Here is a 20,622-nt window from a genome sequence, read left to right on the forward strand (position 1 = left end):
TGAGAGTGTGTGAGAGTGAGTGAGAGTGTGTGTGAGAGTGAGTGTGAGAGAGTGAGTGAGTGTGTGTGAGAGTGAGAGAGTGAGTGTGAGAGAGTGAGAGTGTGTAAGTGAGTGTGAGAGAGTGAGAGTGTGTAAGTGAGTGTGAGAGTGTGTGAGTGAGTGTGAGAGAGTGAGAGTGTGTGAGTGAGTGTGAGAGAGTGAGAGTGTGTGTGAGTGAGTGTGAGAGAGTGAGAGTGAGTGTGAGAGTGAGAGCGAGTGTGAGAGAGTCAGAGTGTGAGAGAGTGAGAGTGTGTGAGTGAGTGTGAGAGAGTGAGAGCGAGTGTGAGAGAGTGAGTGTGAGAGAGTGAGTGTGAGAGAGTGACATCAGTGACAGACGCGGCAGCCGCTGGTTTTGCGCCGCGATGGACGCGAACATGACGTCACCTGTACCGACGCGTCTGTGTGCCCGCAGAACCACTGCTCGACCTTCAGGACGGAGAGGCGGCGGCGCAAGAGCAGGGGCGCGGCGGCGCGGCGCGGCAGGGAGGCCGGCAGGGAGGCGGGCGGGGAGGCGCTGTGCGAGTTCAAGCGCTGCTGGACCCGCTTCATCAGCAGCCGGGCGGGCTGAGCATCCTGCTGCCGCTGCTCAAACCACTAACTTATTATGACTTATTTATGACAATGTGTATTATTGTTATTTAACACGTTGAATGAGTTCAAGTGAAATGTTATTTATTCATAAAAAATATTTTTGTAAGTACTAGTATTTGTATTGTATTTGACTTGTCGCGTTAATGTTATTAACGTGAAACATCGATAGTAAAGGTTTGTGGTCGATGTGAAGGCCCTCGCAGTTCAGATGTGTCTGTACTGTTTTATTGAGTGTTTTTAATTTTATTATGTGTTTTTAGTCTGTTTGATTATGTTTTTAATTGTACAGCACTTTGGCATGTAGTCTTTAAATTGCTTTATAAATAAAATAAAATTGAATTGAATTGTCCGTGCTACTTCATCATCAAAGGTCCATTAAAACACAAAATGTCATCAATTCCAAAAGACCACAAAGAAGTGAATTAAACCACATAGCGGGCAGAGAGGAGCTGAAACCGTATTGTGTTGCAGTGCTTTTCTGTTCTTTATCTGCACTGTACTTCGATTCAGATGTAAAACGGTGTCACACCACACATGGCCGGCGCGTCGCTCTGGGAACTGAAGTCCCGGCCGCAGGAGCCGCCGGACGCTCTTGGCTGCAACACACCGCCGCACACGCCGCGCACGCCGGCCACGCTGGGCTGCTGCACCCGAGAGCCGAGAGTCTAAACCCGCCCGACCCAAGCCCGTCTGAGCAGATCCGGCCCGGCGGCGAGGTCCGGGATGTCGGCGCACAGGAAGGGCAGCGCGCTGTTCGGCGGGTTCCGAGCCCTGGGGCTGTACTGCAACCACCTGGCCCATGTGGTCCGGTACCACCAGAAGCACCGCGACTTCTACCTGGCGGCGGCGGTGGGCAGGAGCTTCCACACCTACAACGTGAGTGTCGGGGCCGGTCAGGGGATGGGAAGCCGGTTCAGGTCCAGCGGTTGCCTGCGCTAGTGTGTTAAAAACGTGCGGACATTGTGCTGGGTCACTACCCCGCGTCTGACCGGTCCAGGGGCTCCCAGCCCTGGTGCTGGTCTGTTCCAGCCGAGCTCTCAGTTAGGCTACTTAATTGAACTGATCATTTCCTAAATCATAACCTTTAAATTATTATTAAACAGTAGGGGGTTAAGTTAAGTAGGCTATAGAATGAAATGCATAATTCCTATATCACACAACTCTTATCACACACAAGAAAAAGTCAAATCTAAGCAGATCGTTACTTCAATTAAAGTTTCAATTAAGTAATTGAGAGCTCAGCTGGAACAGAAACCAGCCTGGTCGGCGGTGCTCGGGGTCCTGGGTTGGGGACCCCCGCTCTAGTCCCCCATGTGGGTCAGTTTTCGTTATTCTGCCAATTCCAGCATTTTGAAATGGAAACCCCATGTTGGTGTAACGCCGCCGCCTCAGTCTGCGTGCTCTCTGTGTGTGGGACGTGTGGGTGCTGCCCGGGCGCACAGGGAGCTTCGCTTCAACATGTCCATCATCTGTGTGATCTGAAATCCTCTCTCCTCCCCCCAGTCCCAGTTTATTGTCCCAGGCAGCAGCTCGTTTAAGTGCTCCTTGAGAAACAACAAGCCTGATGCTTCAGCACAAACCCACATGTCCTTTAGACACCTTGAATTCTTTAAAGCTAAGAAGCAATTTTCTGGTTGCATAACTTTAATATATAATGCATATATCTGCTATCTGACAGGGTTTATGTACCCTTTAATCGGCAAACCCCGGCTGCTGAACTTCAACTTCATGATCCCCGTTAAAAACAATGTGAAACCGTGAACCATTTTTAAAACCTTCGTAACCTTTTCTCTCTCCTCGTAGGTCAAGAAGCTGGGAATCGTTGCCGTTAGTAAGTAAACGCAATCGTCTCTCCATCGTTCATTGTTTCTGCAGTTGCTTTTATTCAGAGTGGCTTCCTGGGCTCTTCTTTCTTTTTAAATGCTTTCACTGACCCTGAAGGTCCCGTACTGTAGAGCCCGTATCCTGGTTTAGGTTTTGCCTGTAGAGTGACCGGTGACTGACTTCCCTAGGCAATGCTCTGCCGGAGGACATCACGTGCTTGGCTGCAGATCGGATGCTGGTCTTTGCCGCCCATGGGAAGCTTGTGTCTGCGTTCGCCAGGAACAAAGAGGTCAGTGATTGTTTCTCGTCACACCTTGTGCCGACACGGGCCAGGGGAAGGCTACGTGCTTCTTCCAAACGTACCAGTGAAGCGCGGAGGCCTCGGGGGATAGTTTTTCTTCTTGGAAAGTCTTAGTGGATCATCATGTTAATAAACTTTAGATTTCTGTCTTGAATGCCTTGAAGCCCAATTTCCATTTGTGTCCCGGGTGCGTGTGTCCCTGCTGATCTAGAAAAGCTCCTCTGGTTTGATGTGGTCGATGCCTTTCATGATGTTGAAGACTTGGATCAAGTCCCCACGTAGTCTCCTCTGTTCCAGGGTGAAAAGGTTCAGGTCCTCAGTCTCTCAGTAGGACATTCCCTTCAGACCTGGAATAAGTCTGGTTGGTTCTTGTCCTAGCCCTCGCATTAGGGAACCTGTGGGGAAGGACGTTGGAGTAATGTTGGAGTAGGACAGTCGGTACCTTGGAAACCCAAGTACTGTTTTTTGCTGTTGTGCGTCTCATGCCGTTGTGTGTGTGTTTCAGGTGGTGCACACCTACACCGGCCACGATGCAGACGTCCACCTTTTGCAGCCGTTCGGGGATCACCTGATTTCTGTGGACCGGGACGGTGTTGTCATTGTTTGGGATGTCCAGTCGGAAGGTATGTCATTGTTTTGGTTCAGTGTGATCAGTCAGAATTGTGAGCCTGTGTTCAGAGCACGAAAACATGTTTTTTTCCCCCCAAAAAATGGGTGAAATTTCTCATTTGCACACGTATCTCAGGCTTCACTCCTTCAAATTGGCTCGTTTGAAATACTCTGCTTTGTACACCGAACGGAGTTGTAGCATGTGGAGTGAGGCGCTGGAGTATTGAACCTGGAAACGGCTCTTTGACCTCATGTTTGGTCGGCTGTTTTTGTTTTAGTCCTGTAAGTGACCTGAGAAACCCTTTAAGCCCCAGCTGTCCTCCATCACTTGCTGAATTCAACGTTTCCCCTTTCTTTCAGAGGAATACCTTCAGATCACGTTCGATAAAGCGGTGTTCGACATCTCTGCCATGATGCACCCGAGTACCTATCTGAATAAGGTCCTGTTGGGAAGCTGCCAGGGAAGCCTTCAGTTATGGAATATCAAATCCAAGTAGGATGTCTTTTCACTCCTAAATCGAATGCAAGATGCGCTTTGTTTGTGCCGCAGAAGCTGTCATAGTAGTTTTATCAGTACGAGCCATGCAAAACCTAAACGAGCGTTGGACGAGTCATAGGTTTGTGTTGGATGATGGTGTAACGTGTGAGAAGTACATGTGTGGATTTTTCTCAGCAAGTCAGCGGTCAAACTGCGTCCCAGAAGCACTTTCAGACCTGACACATTTAATCGTATATCTTTACATGTGTAATGGTGTTATTGCACATTTAAAAAGCTGAGTTCCTGTGACATAAAGTGGAAGTGAAAATGTGAGGAGCAATTTTTAGATGTGGTAAACGGCCAGCTTTAAAAATAGCTCTTGATGTTTTGTGGGGAAAATTTTGCCATTCAAAGTTTACATTAATTATTATTGTAAGTTGACATTTTGCCAGTGTGATTCCTATTCACAAGAACATAAGACAGTGTCCAATCGAGAGGAGCCCATTCGCCCCATCGTGCTGGTTTGGTGTCCATTAATAACTAAGTGATCCAAGGATCCTATCCAGTCTGTTTTTGAATGTTCCCAAATCGTCTCTTCAGCCACATCGCTGGGGAGTTTGTTCAGATTGTGACGCCTCTCTGTGTGAAGAAGTGTCTCCTGTTTTCTGTCTTGAATGCCTTGAAGCCCAATTTCCATTTGTGTCCCCGGGTGCGTGTGTCCCTGCTGATCTGGAAAAGCTCCTCTGGGTTGATGTGGTCGATGCCTTTCACCAAGGACCTGTAAAATGTCGCATACTGTATTGACATTACATCGTGTTTTCACCCCCATCCTCCTCTTTTCTTCCCTAGCAAACTTCTGTACACGTTCCCTGGCTGGGGGTCCGGGGTGTCGGCTCTGGCTCAGGTGAGTGCATAACGCGGCGTATCCACGAGGGGTTCGGGGGTCAGCGATGGGCAGTTTCATTCCAGGTCCCGCAGGATTTTAATGCGCAACAGACTGAAAACTTGCATAAGCGAGGTCTAACGTCTGTTGAGGAAGAAAGACTTCGGTTTTCATTTGGGCTCAGAGTTCTCCAAAGCACTTCATCACTCAGAGATCAGAAGGCCCGCCTGGGGAAACAGGCCGTCGTCTGAGATCAGGACCAAGCTGTTTATACACAGTAACCCACACAAGCATGATTCAAAAGACCTTTCCTACCTCCGTGAGAACTGACCTTTAGAGACGCTTTAGGGACGCTTTCACCGGCACTTTGCAATAAGCTGATCTGTTGCCCAAACCCGTCTCTCCCTTCTCCCCTGCTCGAGTGATGTCATCCTCCCTCCCAGACCCCCCTGGGCTCAACGCAGTCCAGATGTTTTTTTTTTTGTGTTATTTTTTTTCGTGGCCTGTCTCTGAATGTCTCGTCTCTCCCTCAGGCTCCCGCGGTGGACGTTGTCGGCATTGGACTGACATCTGGGCAGATCGTTATTCACAACGTCAAGCATGACGAGACGCTCATGACGTTCCAGCAGGACTGGGGGCCGGTCACCGCTATCTCCTTCAGGACAGGTAACGCACCGGGGCGCTCTCTTCGATATGTAAACCCCGCAGCTGGAGATACGTATGAGTTACTATGACTTACTATAGTAATACAGACCCTGGAGTAAAACCCATCTATATGTGCAACACCTGCAATGTTTATTTTATTATCTTTAAGTAAACAAATGTGAATAATGTCATGATTACGTTGTTATTTAGCAATATGCATAATTAAACACTTGCTGGAAAAGGACAGGGACGGCATTTCAGTTCCTTCACATGACTTTCTGACCCTCGGCAAACGGTCGCCTGACAAGTGTCTGTGAGAGAACCCCAGAGGAGGCCACACCACCGCTCGAACCCAGCCTGTGCGTTGACCGTCTCCTCGGCATGTTTTCCCCGGCAGACGGTCACCCAGTGATGGCGGCTGGGAGCCCGCTGGGCCATCTGGCGCTCTGGGACCTGGAAGAGAGGAAGCTGGCCGCGCAGATGAGGAACGTGCACCGGGGCTCCATTGCTGGGATGACGTTCATGCAGGGAGAGCCCCTGCTGATCACCAACGCGGCCGACAACGCCATTCGGGTAAGAGGCTGGTGTCGGTTTGTGTGTTGATTTAAGTTTGGAAACGTAAGACAGTGTCCAATGGAGAGGAGGCCATTCACCCCATCGTGCTCGTTTGGTGTCCATTAATAACTAAGTGATCCAAGGATCCTATCCAGTCTGTTTTTGAATGTTCCCACATTGTCTCTTCAGCCACATCGCTGGGGAGTTTGTTCAGATTGTGACGCCTCTCTGTGTGAAGAAGCGTCTCCTGTTTTCTGTCTTGAATGCCTTGAAGCCCAATTTCCATTTGTGTCCCGGGTGCGTGTGTCCCTGCTGATCTGGAAAAGCTCCTCTGGTTTGATGTGGTCGATGTCTTTCATGATTTTGAAGACTTGAATCAAGTCCCCATGTAGTCTTCACAGCTCAGTCTTGAAAAAAGGGGGGGTGGGGGTTGCAGCTGCAGTGTGACTACAGCCTGACATGGATAAGCACCATCACCTCTAGATGCTCCCTCCTTTAATCTCTCTGAATGTTGCCATTAAACCCTTTTTTCCAGTTTCCACTCCTCCACCATAACGCCACAGATTACTTTTCTACGCCAGTGTCACAGCTGTAGTGTTAATGGTATAAGGTGTGAGTTGTGGGCAACTGCAGTGTGACGGTGTCTCTGTGTGTGTGTGTGTGGCAGGTGTGGATATTCGACGCACCCGGGGGCAGCGGCCGCTTGCTGAGGGTCCGGCAGGGACACAGCGCCCCCCCGTGTCACATTCGGCACCACGGGCTCGACGCACACGACATCCTCTCTGCCGGTACGGGCCTCTTTTTTACGTTTTATTTGTTTTTGGGTCCAGTCCTGCTGTGTTTCTCGAGGCTACTGAGGCCCTCGCCACCCCAGTGTCGTTTCACAACATTTATCTATGCATCCACTTGTTTGTTCATCCACAGCAAGGTTTTGTGTGCTTTTTTGTTTCCAGGCCAAGACGGGACGCTGCAGTCCTTCTCCACGGTCCATGAGCGCTTCAACAAGAGCCTGGGTGTCGGTGAGTCCTGCCCCGAACACCGAGTGAACTGTGGGAGCGTGTCTGTCAGTCCTGTTTCACGTGATATTTCAGTATCGGAGGAACTCCTTAGAGAGAGAGAGAGATCACATGCTTTGGAAATACTTGTATACAAATGCCATGCCAATAAAGCGTACATTGAAATAGAGAGAGAGAGAGAGAGAGAGAGAGAGAGAGAGAGAGAGAGGGAGACCGTCCATACCATCACAATTTGGGGTCTTAAAAACACACAAGCTGAAGTAGCACCGAACCCACGTCTCTTCTGCTTGGTTCCGAGGTGCTGGACGGACCTCTCGACTCAGGGCTTTCTGGTCTCTCAGAACCATCGGCTGGGAAATGACTGTGTCGTTAAAGCCAGTAACTAGTTGAATTCGGTGTGTAAGAGCTGGGGGGGCAGAGGCAGCCTGAGGACGGCGTGTCACCATAGTTGAGCTCTCCTGATGCAACATGAGGGAGGGAAAAGGAAAAGCTAAAGTGAAAACAAATGCAAATTAAGGTGTTTGGTGCATTACTGTCCCGTGAGTCATTCGGTGTTTGCATGTGAACTGTAGAGAAGCTCATTAGAGTCTTTGCTCATCGTCTCACTCTCTGCCCCCTTGCTGAGTGTGTTTGTGTAAACGCTGAGTAAAGAGTTTTGCATACGTTTCCCTTTTTACCTCGCTGGTGACTCATCGGTGTCGAAACCAAACCGGCACCTTCTCCAGGGTTCATGCGTTGGAATCGGGTATAAATCCACTCCTGTCATGACGTGTGTGTGAAGGCCAGGGGCGCGCACTCGCATGCACCGATGTGGCCGACGGGTCCCGGCGAACGCCCCCTTGTCTTTCCTGCTTGACGTGTCTGCGAAGGGAATGTCTTCATGGAGTAATCCGGTCTCCCTCGGTCTGTGCCGCTGTGGGGGGAGTCTGATAACGATCCCGCCTCTTGTCCACAGGGTCCATCAACAAGAAGAAATCCAAGGCTAAGGGGCTGCAGTGCGACACCATGAACCTCCCGGCCATCACCGCCTTTGCGTCAGGTAGGCCCCCGCGCCGTGCGTCTCTCGCAGGGCAGGCCGTGACTCGGCGCTGGCTGGGGAGTTTCCTTTCCAGGTACAATGACGCAAGCGATCGCCTGCAGCTGGGAGACGTTGTCAGCATTTGTGTATTAAAGGTTAATGATCGGTTGGTAGCTCGCCCGGCCATAAATCGGTTCCTGTCGTTCACTATGGACACCCCCCCCCAACCCAGCTCTCCCCCATGTCGGCAAATCTTTAATGGTGCCAATCTGATTGTTCCAAATTAAATTACAACACAATCGCGCACGCACTTTCTCACACACACGCACTCACCCAGACACTTTCTCACACAGACACACACACACACACACTGTTGCTGTTCATTTGTGTTATTGGAGCAGTAAGGAAGTAAACATTTGCAGAAATAAATACTGTACTTCGTGGATGTGCATTCAATCGAAGCCAAGACGGAGAAACAAACCCACTGGCTGAGGGATGGGGGTACGGATGGCATTGCTCCTTTTCTATCTCTGGTGCGTTCCTGAAGAAGAAGAATAATATTGTGATGCTTTAAAGGGTTTCTTGTGTAAAAGGCAAGTTGCCCTGGATAAGGGTGTTGGTTACTAAATAAATGAATGGTAATAATGAAGTGAATTCCCCTGTTCTGACCCGCGACCCCTGACTCTGGTCTGGCCTCCCGCAGAGACAGCCCGGCAGAGCGACTGGGACGGCATCATCGCCTGTCACCGCGGGTTCCTCTCGGCCACCACCTGGAACTACCAGAAGACCTCCATGGGGGCCCACAAGCTGGAGCCCAAGAGGTTCCACAGGAACCGGGCGCTGAACGTCCACACGACGGTGAGTCCCGTCCTGCCGAGGATGACGATGATGAGATGGTGAACACCTGTTGTAAACCAACCCTTGTGTGTGTGCGTGTGTGTGCATGCGCCAGTGAGAGCCACTTAGGTTTTATTACGGTTTCCATGCATGTATGTGATCACGCAAACTGCAATGAAGGGCTCTTTGGGGAGGGGGTAAGGTCCCAGCCCTGTGGGTGTGTGACTGCTCGACTGCTGTGAGTCCTGGTCGGAGACCCCAGAGGAGGAATAAGTGGCTGGTCTTGTGTTTCTGGCCGTTGTCACAGGCGGTGGCCATCAGCTCCTGTGGGAACTTCGCCGTCGTCGCGCTGTCCTCGGGACACATAGACGTCTACAACATGCAGTCCGGCATCCACAGGGGACAGTACGGAGAGGACCGGGGTAAGGCGCGTTAAACGCTTGATGAGTACAGTGCGTGCTGAAGTAGTCTTACAGTGAGGGGAAAGAAGTATTTGATCCCCTGCTGATTTTGTACGTTTGCCCACTGACAAAGAAATGATCAGTCTATAATTTTAATGGTAGGTGTATTTTAACAGTGAGAGACAGAATAACAACAAAAAAATCCAGAAAAACGCATTTCAAAAAAGTTATAAATTGATTTGCATGTTAATGAGGGAAATAAGTATTTGATCCCCTATCAATCAGCAAGATTTCTGGCTCCCAGGTGTCTTTTATACAGGTAACGAGCTGAGATTAGGAGCACTCTCTTAAAGGGACTCTCCTAATCTCAGCTCGTTACCTGTATAAAAGACACCTGTCCACAGAAGCAATCAATCAATCAGATTCCAAACTCTCCACCATGGCCAAGACCAAAGAGCTGTCCAAGGATGTCAGGGACAAGATTGTAGACCTACACAAGGCTGGAATGGGCTACAAGACCATCGCCAAGCAGCTTGGTGAGAAGGTGACAACAGTTGGTGCGATTATTCGCAAATGGAAGAAACACAAAATAACTGTCAGTCTCCCTCCGTCTGGGGCTCCATGCAAGATCTCACCTCGTGGAGTTTCAATGATCATGAGAACGGTGAGGAATCAGCCCAGAACTACACGGGAGGATCTTGTTAATGATCTCAAGGCAGCTGGGACCATAGTCACCAAGAAAACAATTGGTAACACACTACGCCGTGAAGGACTGAAATCCTGCAGCGCCCGCAAGGTCCTCCTGCTCAAGAAAGCACATGTACAGGCCCGTCTGAAGTTTGCCAATGAACATCTGAATGATTCAGAGGAGAACTGGGTGAAAGTGTTGTGGTCAGATGAGACCAAAATCGAGCTCTTTGGCATCAACTCAACTCGCCGTGTTTGGAGGAGGAGGAATGACCCCAAGAACACCATCCCCACCGTCAAACATGGAGGTGGAAACATTATGCTTTGGGGGTGTTTTTCTGCTAAGGGGACAGGACAACTGCACCGCATCAAAGGGATGATGGACGGGGCCATGTACCGTCAAATCTTGGGTGAGAACCTCCTTCCCTCAGCCAGGGCGTTGAAAATGGGTCGTGGATGGGTATTCCAGCATGACAATGACCCAAAACACACAGCCAAGGCAACAAAGGAGTGGCTCAAGAAGAAGCACATTAAGGTCCTGGATTGGCCTAGCCAGTCTCCAGACCTTAATCCCATAGACAATCTGTGGAGGGAGCTGAAGGTTCGAGTTGCCAAACGTCAGCCTCGAAACCTTAATGACTTGGAGAGGATCTGCAAAGAGGAGTGGGAAGAAATCCCTCCTGAGATGTGTGCAAACCTGGTGGCCAACTACAAGAAACGTCTGGCCTCTGTGATTGCCAACAAGGGTTTTGCCACCAAGTACTAAGTCGAAGGGGTCAAATACTTATTTCCCTCATTAACATGCAAATCAATTTATAACTTTTTTGAAATGCGTTTTTCTGGATTTTTTTGTTGTTATTCTGTCTCTCACTGTTAAAATACACCCACCATTAAAAGTATAGACTGATCATTTCTTTGTCAGTGGGCAAACGTACAAAATCAGCAGGGGATCAAGTACTTTTTTCCCTCACTGTAGATGTATGAAGTACTGAAGAGAAGGGACTAACGTGCCACTTGCTAATCAAGCGCAATTAATCTGTAATTAGTGCCAAGTTAATAGTACTTCTCTATTATTACACACATTATAAAGCATTGGTGCAAGACTTTTAATTGGCTAAATTGAATCTGATGTGTGGGGCCGATCAGCACACAGAGACCCAGAGATGAGGGGGAAGGGAGAGGGATTGAGAGATGAGGGAGTGAGGGGGAAGGGGAAGGGAGAGGGAGGGAGAGCTGAGGGAGGGAGAGAGAGAGAGAGACTGCAATGAATATGCAGACCGAAGGACATTGACATGGTCCTAGACGCTCATCCGTCGCTCCGGCGTGGCTCCTGACGTCTCCCCGTGTCCCTCCGCAGCCCACGATGGCCCGGTCAGAGGGGTGGCCGTCGACGGACTCAACCAGCTCACGCTCAGCACCGGGGCCGACCGCACGCTCAAGATCTGGAAGTTCAAGTCCAAGGAGCTGCTGCACAGGACTGCCCTGAGCTCCCCCCCGGCGGCGCTGCTGCTGCACAGGGACAGGTGAGCACAAGCCACTCGTCTCGGGGGGTCCCCACCTTAGGGTTGCTGTCCCCCCGCGTTTGACTCTTTTTACAGCATTTGGTGTACCTTGTCATGTTCGTTTGCTCACTTCTCAGCGGGATGGCAGCCGTGGCGCTGGATGACTTCACCGCGCTGATCGTGGACATCGAGACGAGGAGGATCGTGCGCCGGTACTCCGGACACTGCGGCCAGATCAACGACATGGTAAACCGGCCCTTCCGGTGCTGTGGGAGTGCATGGATCGGGTGTTGTACATTGACTCGTGATTGACTCTGATTCGTCCGCAGGCCTTCAGCCCTGACGGCCGCTGGTTAATCACAGCTTCCATGGACTGCACCATCAGAACCTGGGACCTGCCGTCCGGCTGGTGAGACTCCAGATTCTTTACGGGATCGTTAGTGATCCGAGCTTGTTGGCACTGATTCAGCCCTGCAGATGGGATAAAAATAACTTTTTGGGCCACTAGCCACTGTGTCTGGTAGAAGGGAAAACTTACCAGCCACTTGGTATTTTTACCAGCCAGAAATGCATGAGTGAGGGTGTGTAAATGTCATGTTTAACATGTTCACCACACATTTATTCAGGTAATCAATCAATCACTATAACAAAAGCTAATTGCACACCTGTGTAGACTAGACAGGTGTGTATGAGGGAAAAGGATCAGGATAGAAAAACATGCTCCCACAGTTTCTACTTGCAAGTGTTATAAGGTCTTTGATCAAAACACTGCATTCTATTGAATTATAACACTTGTTAGTAGAGACTGTGCACGAGCATCGTTTTCAAATTAATCGATCACATATGCAATAACATGGCAGCTAATGGGGATCTGTATGAACACACTAAACCAACACATGAGAAGAGGTGTTATATGGTGACACAGTATTGCTCTTCATACTCCTCTTCCTTTTCAGTGCTCCTCCCTTCTCTGGGTTTCATGATTAAAGTATTTTCTTAAGGCCCTTAAAAGCAATTAAAATGTCATTAAAAGTCATTGTTTATAAGCTACAATGTAAAAGTCTTCAAAGATTCTCTCTCATCTGCACTCTGCTGCAGCGCGTCATATGACGCCTGCCTTATCAAATCGTTCTAGGGCTGAGAGATCCTTTGGGTTGGCTAGATATTCCTAGTTACAATCTGTGTTTGGGTAAAAAATCTCTAGTGCTGATGACAGACCCATAGTAATGTCCTTTCCATTGGTCAATACCATGCCTATCTTCTGCAGTTACACAAACCCCAGCAAAGACGTACACAAAGCGCACATGGTTCTGTTCAGCAGAATCTCGGCTACGCAGCAGAAAATGCACTTCTATCGCAAATAGTTTCCCCATAAATTAATCCATTGTAATTGAATACTTACCTGACACAACAACTTTGTTAAATAAAAATACATTATTAGAAGACGTATGGAAATGGCATAATAACCGCAGACCTGTCAACTCTCACGCATGTCGTGTCAGACTTATTATTGTTGCTGACATTATCACGACTGTTTATTGTCAAAATTTCAAATTAACTATGAAGGTTGTGACTTTGTTTTATAAAGGAATATTTTGCAATTACAGCTGTAACTGACTGACCAAAATGTTTTTCTTTTTCAGTTTTTATTAATTTTCATTCAATTGCCAGTTTAGCAATGTGAGCTGCAACAGTAGCATCTTTGTGGCAATGTTTTCCGGTCACAACAGCGAAATACAAAAGACCTATGTATCTATCTAATTTATACAATCTACTTGACTACACGATTCACTTTTCCACATTTCCAAACCACACTCAACTGTTCGGAAACACACCTGTGCGTTCGTTACAGCGAATAACAAATAAATAGCGAAAGCTGGCTGTGTGTGTAATATTAATGTGTTTGTTGCTCCTCTTTCCTTTCCTGTCATAATTCTAAAACAATTTGATCCAGGTCATTAAAAAGTCAGTAATTACGACTATGAAAATTAATTTAAAGTCATTATTTTTCCATATCCATAACCTGCAGGAGCCTTGCTTCTGCTTCATTGCTCTACATGAAATATGTCCCTAAAATGTAAAAGTGGTAAAATCGAACAAAATTGTCTCAGTCCTCTAAGGGTTAAGGTTTTAATTTTAGGAATTCCCCTTCGTGTGCATCTCTTCTCTTTTTCTGTGGCTTTGTCGACAGACAGATAACATGTTCACTGTTTTTGTTTTTCAGCCTCATCGACTGCTTTCTGCTGGATGCCGCAGCCATCTCTATTACAATGTCTCCGACCGGGGATTTTCTGGCCTCTGCTCACGTAGACGATCTGGGCATCTATCTGTGGTAAAATCATCTAGACATTTCGAGACTCTGAGGTAGATTCCAGTGCGGGGGAAACGCGGGGTCTGCAGTCGTGTGGTCAGTCAGACATGGATCACGACCACATCGCGTGTGAACGATTAATGTCGATCTGATCTCGTACTATTCAATCTGTACTGGCAACAGTGAGGCTGCTTCGTAGCGGTTAGTGGTGAGACGGAAAGAGAGCCAAAGAGACAGACAGAAGGAGAGAGAGAGCCAAAGAGACAGACAGATGGAGAGAGCGAGCCAAAGAGATGGACGGATGGAGAGAGAGACAGAGAGAGTTCTACTAGTGAACCACAGGGGGGCAGTACTAGACTGAGCAGCAGCACGTGTGAGTCGAACACTTTTACTGGACCAGCGAAAAGGACTGACTCGCACAGATGTCAAACTTGCAGAAATCACCGAGGCGAGCCTCCTGGCCGTGCCGGTGCAGTTTATCCAGTTTTAACTTGTATGATTGAGGGGACGGTGGTGGATTGTGTGTTTGTGTGTCCTTTGTATCAATATTGCATCTGTTCATTGTCCGAAGGTCAAACAACACCCTGTGCAGCCTGGTTTCCCTGCGTCCTCTTCCCTCCGATTTCGAGCCCACGGCGGTGATGCTTCCCGGCACCTGTCCTGTGCGAGGTACTGGGAACTGGGGACCTCTTAGACCAGGGGCCTGGCACCCGAGTCGCCTCTTAGAACAGGGACCGGAATGGCAACACAGCGGCCTAGCCATACACCGGGTGTAGTACGCTAGTCTTCCTCTTGCAAGCGGCAGTTGTGGCGGTTAGTGAATTTGAAGCCTCTCTGCGTCTCTCTGTGCAGATGTGGACAGTGAGGAAGAGGAGGAGGAGGTCAGCGACGAGATGATCGAGTACGAATCCCCCGAGCAGCTGGCGGAGGAGCTGGTGACCCTGTCTCTGCTGCCGGAGTCCCGCTGGAAGAACCTGCTCAGCCTGGACATCATCAAGGTGCGTGTGGAGACGCCGTCCTCGCCGCACATGCGTGGGCCGCCCGCTGTATCACCCTGTGCAGGTGAGCGATCTGCGCTGTGTGACGCCCCCCATTGTCACCGTTCAATCCACAGAAACGCAACAAGCCCAAGGAGCCCCCGAAGGTGCCCAAGTCGGCCCCGTTCTTCATCCCAACCATCCCAGGCCTGCTCCCTCGCTTCGCGGCTACCGAGGACCCCAACTCCCAGAACCAGGTGAGTCCCGCAAGCCCACGCAGGGCCCGCTCACTGTCCTACAGCGCCGGGGTGCGAGTGTGCCGCTTTCTGTGTCCGTTTCCATCAATATTTTTTAGTACATGGACAACATGCGTGTCTGCCGCAGCTGGAGCTGAAGACCAGAGCGCTGCTGCGAAAGGGGAGGTTTGTGTCCGAGGAGGAACTTTGGGTTTAATGGAGTTATTGGAGTAATGAAATCTGGTCTCACAATGCGTTGGATTTAATTTGTGGAGATAAAAAATGGTTTTGGTGATGGAGTATTGTGGATTTAGTGTATTGCTGTTTTGTTTGTGTTGCAGTCAAAGGTCGTGAACTTCGGAGTGCTGGCACAGAAGTCTGACTTCCTGCTTCAACTCGAAGATGCTCTGGTCAGCGACAGCTGTGAGTATCTCTCGGAGGAAGATCCCGGCCCGGACCGTCGCCTCCGAGAAAAACTGTTGCATGATAACACTGCTCAGCAAAAACAGTCATTACTGTCTCTGGTGAAGACTTGTTACCCTGCTTTTGTGATCGAACACATTCCTGTATTTGCACTCGCACAGGTTTCGTGGCTCATCTGCACCAGCAGGTTTTGGTTGCCGATGTTGTCCTTTTTAGTTTAAATGTCCTGGTTTGATCTTGGAGCAGCTGAGCTGTGGAGCAATCGGGGGAACGGTGACAGCGGGGCTGAGCTCTCGCCCAGGCCCTTCATCTGACTGGTCCTCTCTCCCGTCTCATGGGGGTGGAGAGAGACGCGCTCTGAGTGATGACCGCAGCGTGGCTGAGATGTCTGGCACTCGTCCAGGCACCTGCCGTTTCAGTGGGATATCAGCATCTTGTAGTCGAGGAAGTTATAAACTTTCTGGCCCGAGTGTCTGACCTCCGCTCTGTATTTGGCGGAGTAGGTCAGCTGACCTGCAGAGCGTTTCATTTCAGTACAGTGAATGGAGAAAGAAAAAAGTCTCCATAAGCTGATAGTAACCAGGCCCTGCTAAAGATGGCAAACATGTCATTTATAAACCGAAGCCCGTCTCCTGTCCTGCGTGATATAAACCCTCTGTGAGTTTAACATTCAGGGTTAATCGCTCGGTTATCGTACATTTACTAACTGCCTGTTGTGCGCCTTGAACTGAATGTTGCCTTCGGAATCAAATGATCTTGAGACCCGACGCTCTTCTCCACAGACACCGGCGCGCTGAGCCTGCTGAAGGAGATGGGCCCGTCCCGGATCGACGCGGAGCTGCGGGGCCTGGACCCCGGGCTGGGCGGCTCCCTAGAGGCCATGCGCAGCTTCCTGAGGCTGATCCGCAGCATCCTGGACTCCAGGAGGGACTTCGACCTGGCGCAGGCCTACCTGGCCCTGTTCCTGAAGGTTGGGATCTTTGTTTTCCTGCTTTCTGTCGGTCTTGTCTTCATCTGTTTGTCTCTGGCAGCAGTGTGAAGGGAAAGGGGGCCAGATTCCGTCCCCGAATAAGGCCTGGTGTTTTGTTATCACAGTCTCTTCCTATTTATCTGTTACAGAAACAAACAGAAGAAGGGTATTAACTTGTCTGTCTGTTGTGAGAAATATGTTTACTGGCATCATTCCTCCGTCAGTTTGTTTAAAACCGAATTGGCTGTGACTTTTACCACCAGGGGTTTCTTGTGCCGAGCCGCCGATCGCTGTGAAAGGTGTATGTTTATATGACTGGGTTTACAAATGGAGGTCAGAATGTATTACTTTTCCGTTTCTATACAGACCGAGATTTATTGCACTGAGGGTGAAGAGCTAGAATGAGAACGAGAACAGAAAGAGTCTCATTCATCATGTATCGTTCGCTCTGGACTCGTCCCCCTGGAAATAAATGTGTCCTGGCTGCCGTTCGCGCCACATAAACTGAGAGCATTCCCTCTATTTCTCGACCTTTATAAGTCTCCTCATATTTTATACCAGTGGTTCCCAGCCCTGCTCCTGGAGGACCCCCTACCCTGCTGGTTTTTGTTCCAACCGAGCTCTCGATTGAACCTTTCATTGAACTAATTTCCTAAATCACGGCCTTTTAATTATTTGAAACAGTAGGGGGTTTAAACGAATTATAGAATTGTATACAGAACTTATTAAAGAAGCAACTTTTATTTAGAAGTTTCAAATCTAAGCGGATTGTTACTTCAATTAAGGTCCAATTAAGTAATTGGAATAAAAACCAGCAGGGTAGGGGCTGCTCCCGCACCAGGGTTGGGAACCATGGTTTATTCTGTTTAATTGCTAAGCTAGATTGCGATTGATACCACAGATCTGCTTTCAACGTGGACTAAAGACAGAAAAACTGGAAGCATCCATCCGATCACCGCCTCCTCTGATTGTCTTGTGGTTTTCCTGGCAGTGCCACGTGGCACTGCAGTGGCGTGTGTTTGCAGCAGAGGGCGGTAAAGCAGCGCAGCCCGGGCTCCTGCCCTCGTGCTGTAGAGGAGAACGCCGGGGGGGCGGCGGTGTGGGGGCGGGCGGTGTAACTTGATGCCGGTGTAAGTGCACAGGCCTGGCGTCGCATTTCATGGCAGTCATATTGGAAATGGACATGCGCTGCTCCAAACGTGTTTATGTACAAAACGAATGCGCTCTATATTTGGAATGAAGGCTTTTAACAAGATGTCGAGAACTGCGTTGGATCGTAGACCAGGATCGGAGGCCTGTTCACCTTCACTGAGCGCCTTCTCCTTCCTCTGCTGCTACATTACCAGTAGTCTGCTAATTGTGATGAGAGCTCAAGTCTGTGTTTATCTTCAGTTGTTAGCAGAGTTACACAGACCTGCTCCAGGGGAACGTCCTGCATTCGCCCGTATTCATAGGACCCGAGACGACCCGTCCCTCTAGCTTTCAGAGTGATTTGTTCAGGTTAAAAGCTGCTCACAGAAATGTCGAGAGCATCTGGTGTCTCCCGGCGCCGGATCTCCATCCACTACCTCCCTGGGCCAGAAGCAGCGCGTTCATCTCGCTGTCAGTCCGGCTCTTGGCTCCGTTGACTCATTAAAGGGTCCTGCACGAGGTGTCCGCCCGGCACTGCAGTCTTTCCAGTTGGTTCTTCGCGGTCCGTTTTTTCCCTCAGGGTGTCATTACTCTGCAAAAGAACTGGATCCATCCCACTTCAGAGTTGTAAGGGTTTGTCCTGCTGCTTGTGTGGCCGGTGGGGAAGATGACGTTGCATTTCTTTGTCAGCCTTGAGGGCAGTAATCTACAAGATAATGGGAAGGCTGTCCTCCTCCTTCCAGTCAGAGCCATGCCTGTAATTGTCACGTTCCTGTAGCTGGCTGGGCCGTGGTGGTCCTCGCACCCCAGGCACTTGCTTTGTGAAGGTCCATCACCGTGTGAAGGTGCCGCATGTCTTGCTTCTACCTGGAGTATTTATTTTGGGGTGGTGGGCATTGTGACTTTTTGACGAGTTCCCGGGGTATCCTGAGAGCTGCAAACGGGGTTTCTGCTCTGCTCTCAGACCGCTGTCTCTCTCTCTCTGCTTTCAGCTGCACCTGAAGCTGCTTTCACAGGAACCGGCGCTGTTGGACGAGGTGGAACGGGTGTCGGAGCTTCTGGAAGCCACGTGGAGGGGCCTGCAAGCCCAGTTCAACCAGAGTTTGTGTCTGCTGGGGTACATGAAGAGTGCCTTGCTCTGAGCGGCCCGGCCCTTTCCCGTTTCTGTCCGTGTGCTTCTATCCCAAAAAAGAGAGCGAGAAATAGCTTGCGACCCAAGCCACGCGCCCGGTGCAGGCCGCCAGCTGGTCACATCTTTCAGAGAGAGCGTTTTGTTGTATGACCGTGACACAGTAGAACACAGTCTCAGTCCCGCTTGCGTGTCTTTGCCGTGTGTCCCGTGTCCAGGCCGAGGCAGGTTCAGTCGGGCTTTTTTGTTGTTTTTTGTTTTTTCCTCTTCTTAAAGTCATAAGAAGGTACTGTGAAATATAGTGCAGGTTCCCTCAGCACCGGCACTCCAGTGGCAGAGATTTGTGTGTATTATGTTCTCTGTGCCATGCCCTCCCACGGCCACTGCTCGGTGCGTTTTGTTCTCTCGATTGCGTGGGAGAGCTGTCAGCTGCCAGCGGAGCCAAGTGGGAAGGAGGCCGGAGCTCCAGCGCCTCGTTATCGGCCCATCGCAGCGACTCCTCACCTCCACGCTGAATAGCCATTAAAGAGGAGAGGCGACTTTTCTCATAATTGCATCTCCGACTCAGCTCCACGCCCCCCAACCCCCGAGCCTCCCTCAGAGCTGTTACTGCCTACTCTTATACACATTCACCTTTTATAATCTCTGTATTCTTTAAGTGTACTGTCTTATGTGCCAATTCAATTAAAATTCAATTTTCTCAAGTAAAATTGTGTTTTTCCTGCAACTTTCCACTGCTGTGACACTGTTTTGATTCAGTTCTCACATCAACATCCATTAACGGTGCGTTCATCATCTTATTGATCCCAAAGAACCCTCTGAAGCCATTAGAAGCGGAAGGATGCTTAATTCTTTATATCTAACGAGAGGCCGACTGGGCGGAGAAAGTGTTTTGTTGTCTCTCTGGTCTGGTGGGATTTTGTAATGTGTATCCTGTGGACAATTGTAGCGCTCACTGTGTCTGCATTTCCACTTTTTATTTTAAGAGTGTTGACATTATGGAAGCACTTCCCAAAGTAAGAACAATCCAGAAACCACTAGAAGTCATCCAATTTGAATCAAGCAATGAAAACCTCAAGCTTTGTAACCTGTGTTCTTTTAAAAACAGGAAATTATACATTTCACTTCACACTGAAACTCCTATTAAATCAATTGTCATCCGCTTCCATTTAGTTTCCGCCAGATCTGCAGATGTCCTGAGAGATGGATGTTTGCTTTTCCAATATGTAAGCGTGAAAGAGATCGATATGATGGGGGGGGGCAGGGCAGCTTCACAATGCCACGACTGACTGAAGAATAAAACTCATTTTGTGTTGTCGGTCAGGCGGCCGCTGTGATGCTCAGTGATGGTGTCTTCGGTGCTCGTCATACAGCAGTGGACTTGAAGATGCACTACTCCTTCCTTGTGATGCACAGCTGTATTCCTGACAAAACCCAGCACATTTAGTGTCCATCCAGTGGTTTATTTGAGTTCCTTATTGTGATTCTAGGACAGGTCTTGTGAAATACGTCTCGCCGTTGTTCCACTGCAACCCCCCCCCCCCCCGCCTCCAGCATCTGCTCGATTGAAGATGTCAGTCTCCTGCTTGTGAAGTTGTGAATTTGTAATCCCAGTAGGCCTTCTCGTTTCTCTGTAAGCCATTTGCAGTCTGTTCCGGCTATGTTTATATTTGCAAAAGAACGGTGTGTTGGGGGGGCTCTGATTTGAATCTCATTGAAAAGGCTCAGACTGTGTGTGTGTGTGTGTGTGTATGGTAAAACGCAACAACCACCTTCCAGAATCACGCCATTAGGCCTGTGTGTTTTTATAATGAATACAAACACATTTCAGAGCTTTGTTCTTGAGTGAGTGTGTGTGAGGGTGTGTGTGTGAGTGAGGGTGAGTGATTGTGAGTGTGAGTGTGTGTGTGTGAGTGAGGGTGAGTGTGAGTGTGTGTGTGTGTGTGAGTGTGTGTGAGTGAGGGTGAGTGATTGTGAGTGTGTGTGTGTGTGAGTGAGGGTGAGTGATTGTGAGTGTGTGTGTGTGTGTGAGTGAGGGTGAGTGTGTGTGTGTGTGTGT

The 20,622-nt window shown here is 49.3% G+C and overlaps 1 protein-coding gene across 1 annotated transcript; it reads left to right on the plus strand.

Moving 5' to 3' along the window:
• The first annotated feature begins 1,222 nt into the window (after positions 1-1,222).
• wdr36 (WD repeat domain 36) lies at positions 1,223-19,273 on the plus strand. The gene is made up of 23 exons (XM_066711591.1): positions 1,223-1,506; positions 2,434-2,461; positions 2,643-2,743; positions 3,261-3,378; positions 3,725-3,857; positions 4,692-4,746; positions 5,259-5,391; positions 5,768-5,943; positions 6,593-6,713; positions 6,879-6,944; positions 7,897-7,980; positions 8,663-8,817; positions 9,104-9,218; positions 11,242-11,407; positions 11,524-11,632; positions 11,716-11,795; positions 13,611-13,718; positions 14,269-14,366; positions 14,550-14,695; positions 14,812-14,931; positions 15,252-15,333; positions 16,116-16,303; positions 18,427-19,273. Exons 1-23 carry the CDS (start codon positions 1,354-1,356, stop codon positions 18,574-18,576), a joined length of 2,685 nt encoding a protein of 894 aa, XP_066567688.1. The 5' UTR covers positions 1,223-1,353; the 3' UTR covers positions 18,577-19,273.
• The last annotated feature ends 1,349 nt before the right edge of the window (positions 19,274-20,622 follow it).

Source organism: Amia ocellicauda, chromosome 8 (assembly GCF_036373705.1).
Source record: "Amia ocellicauda isolate fAmiCal2 chromosome 8, fAmiCal2.hap1, whole genome shotgun sequence".
NCBI lineage: Eukaryota > Metazoa > Chordata > Actinopteri > Amiiformes > Amiidae > Amia > Amia ocellicauda.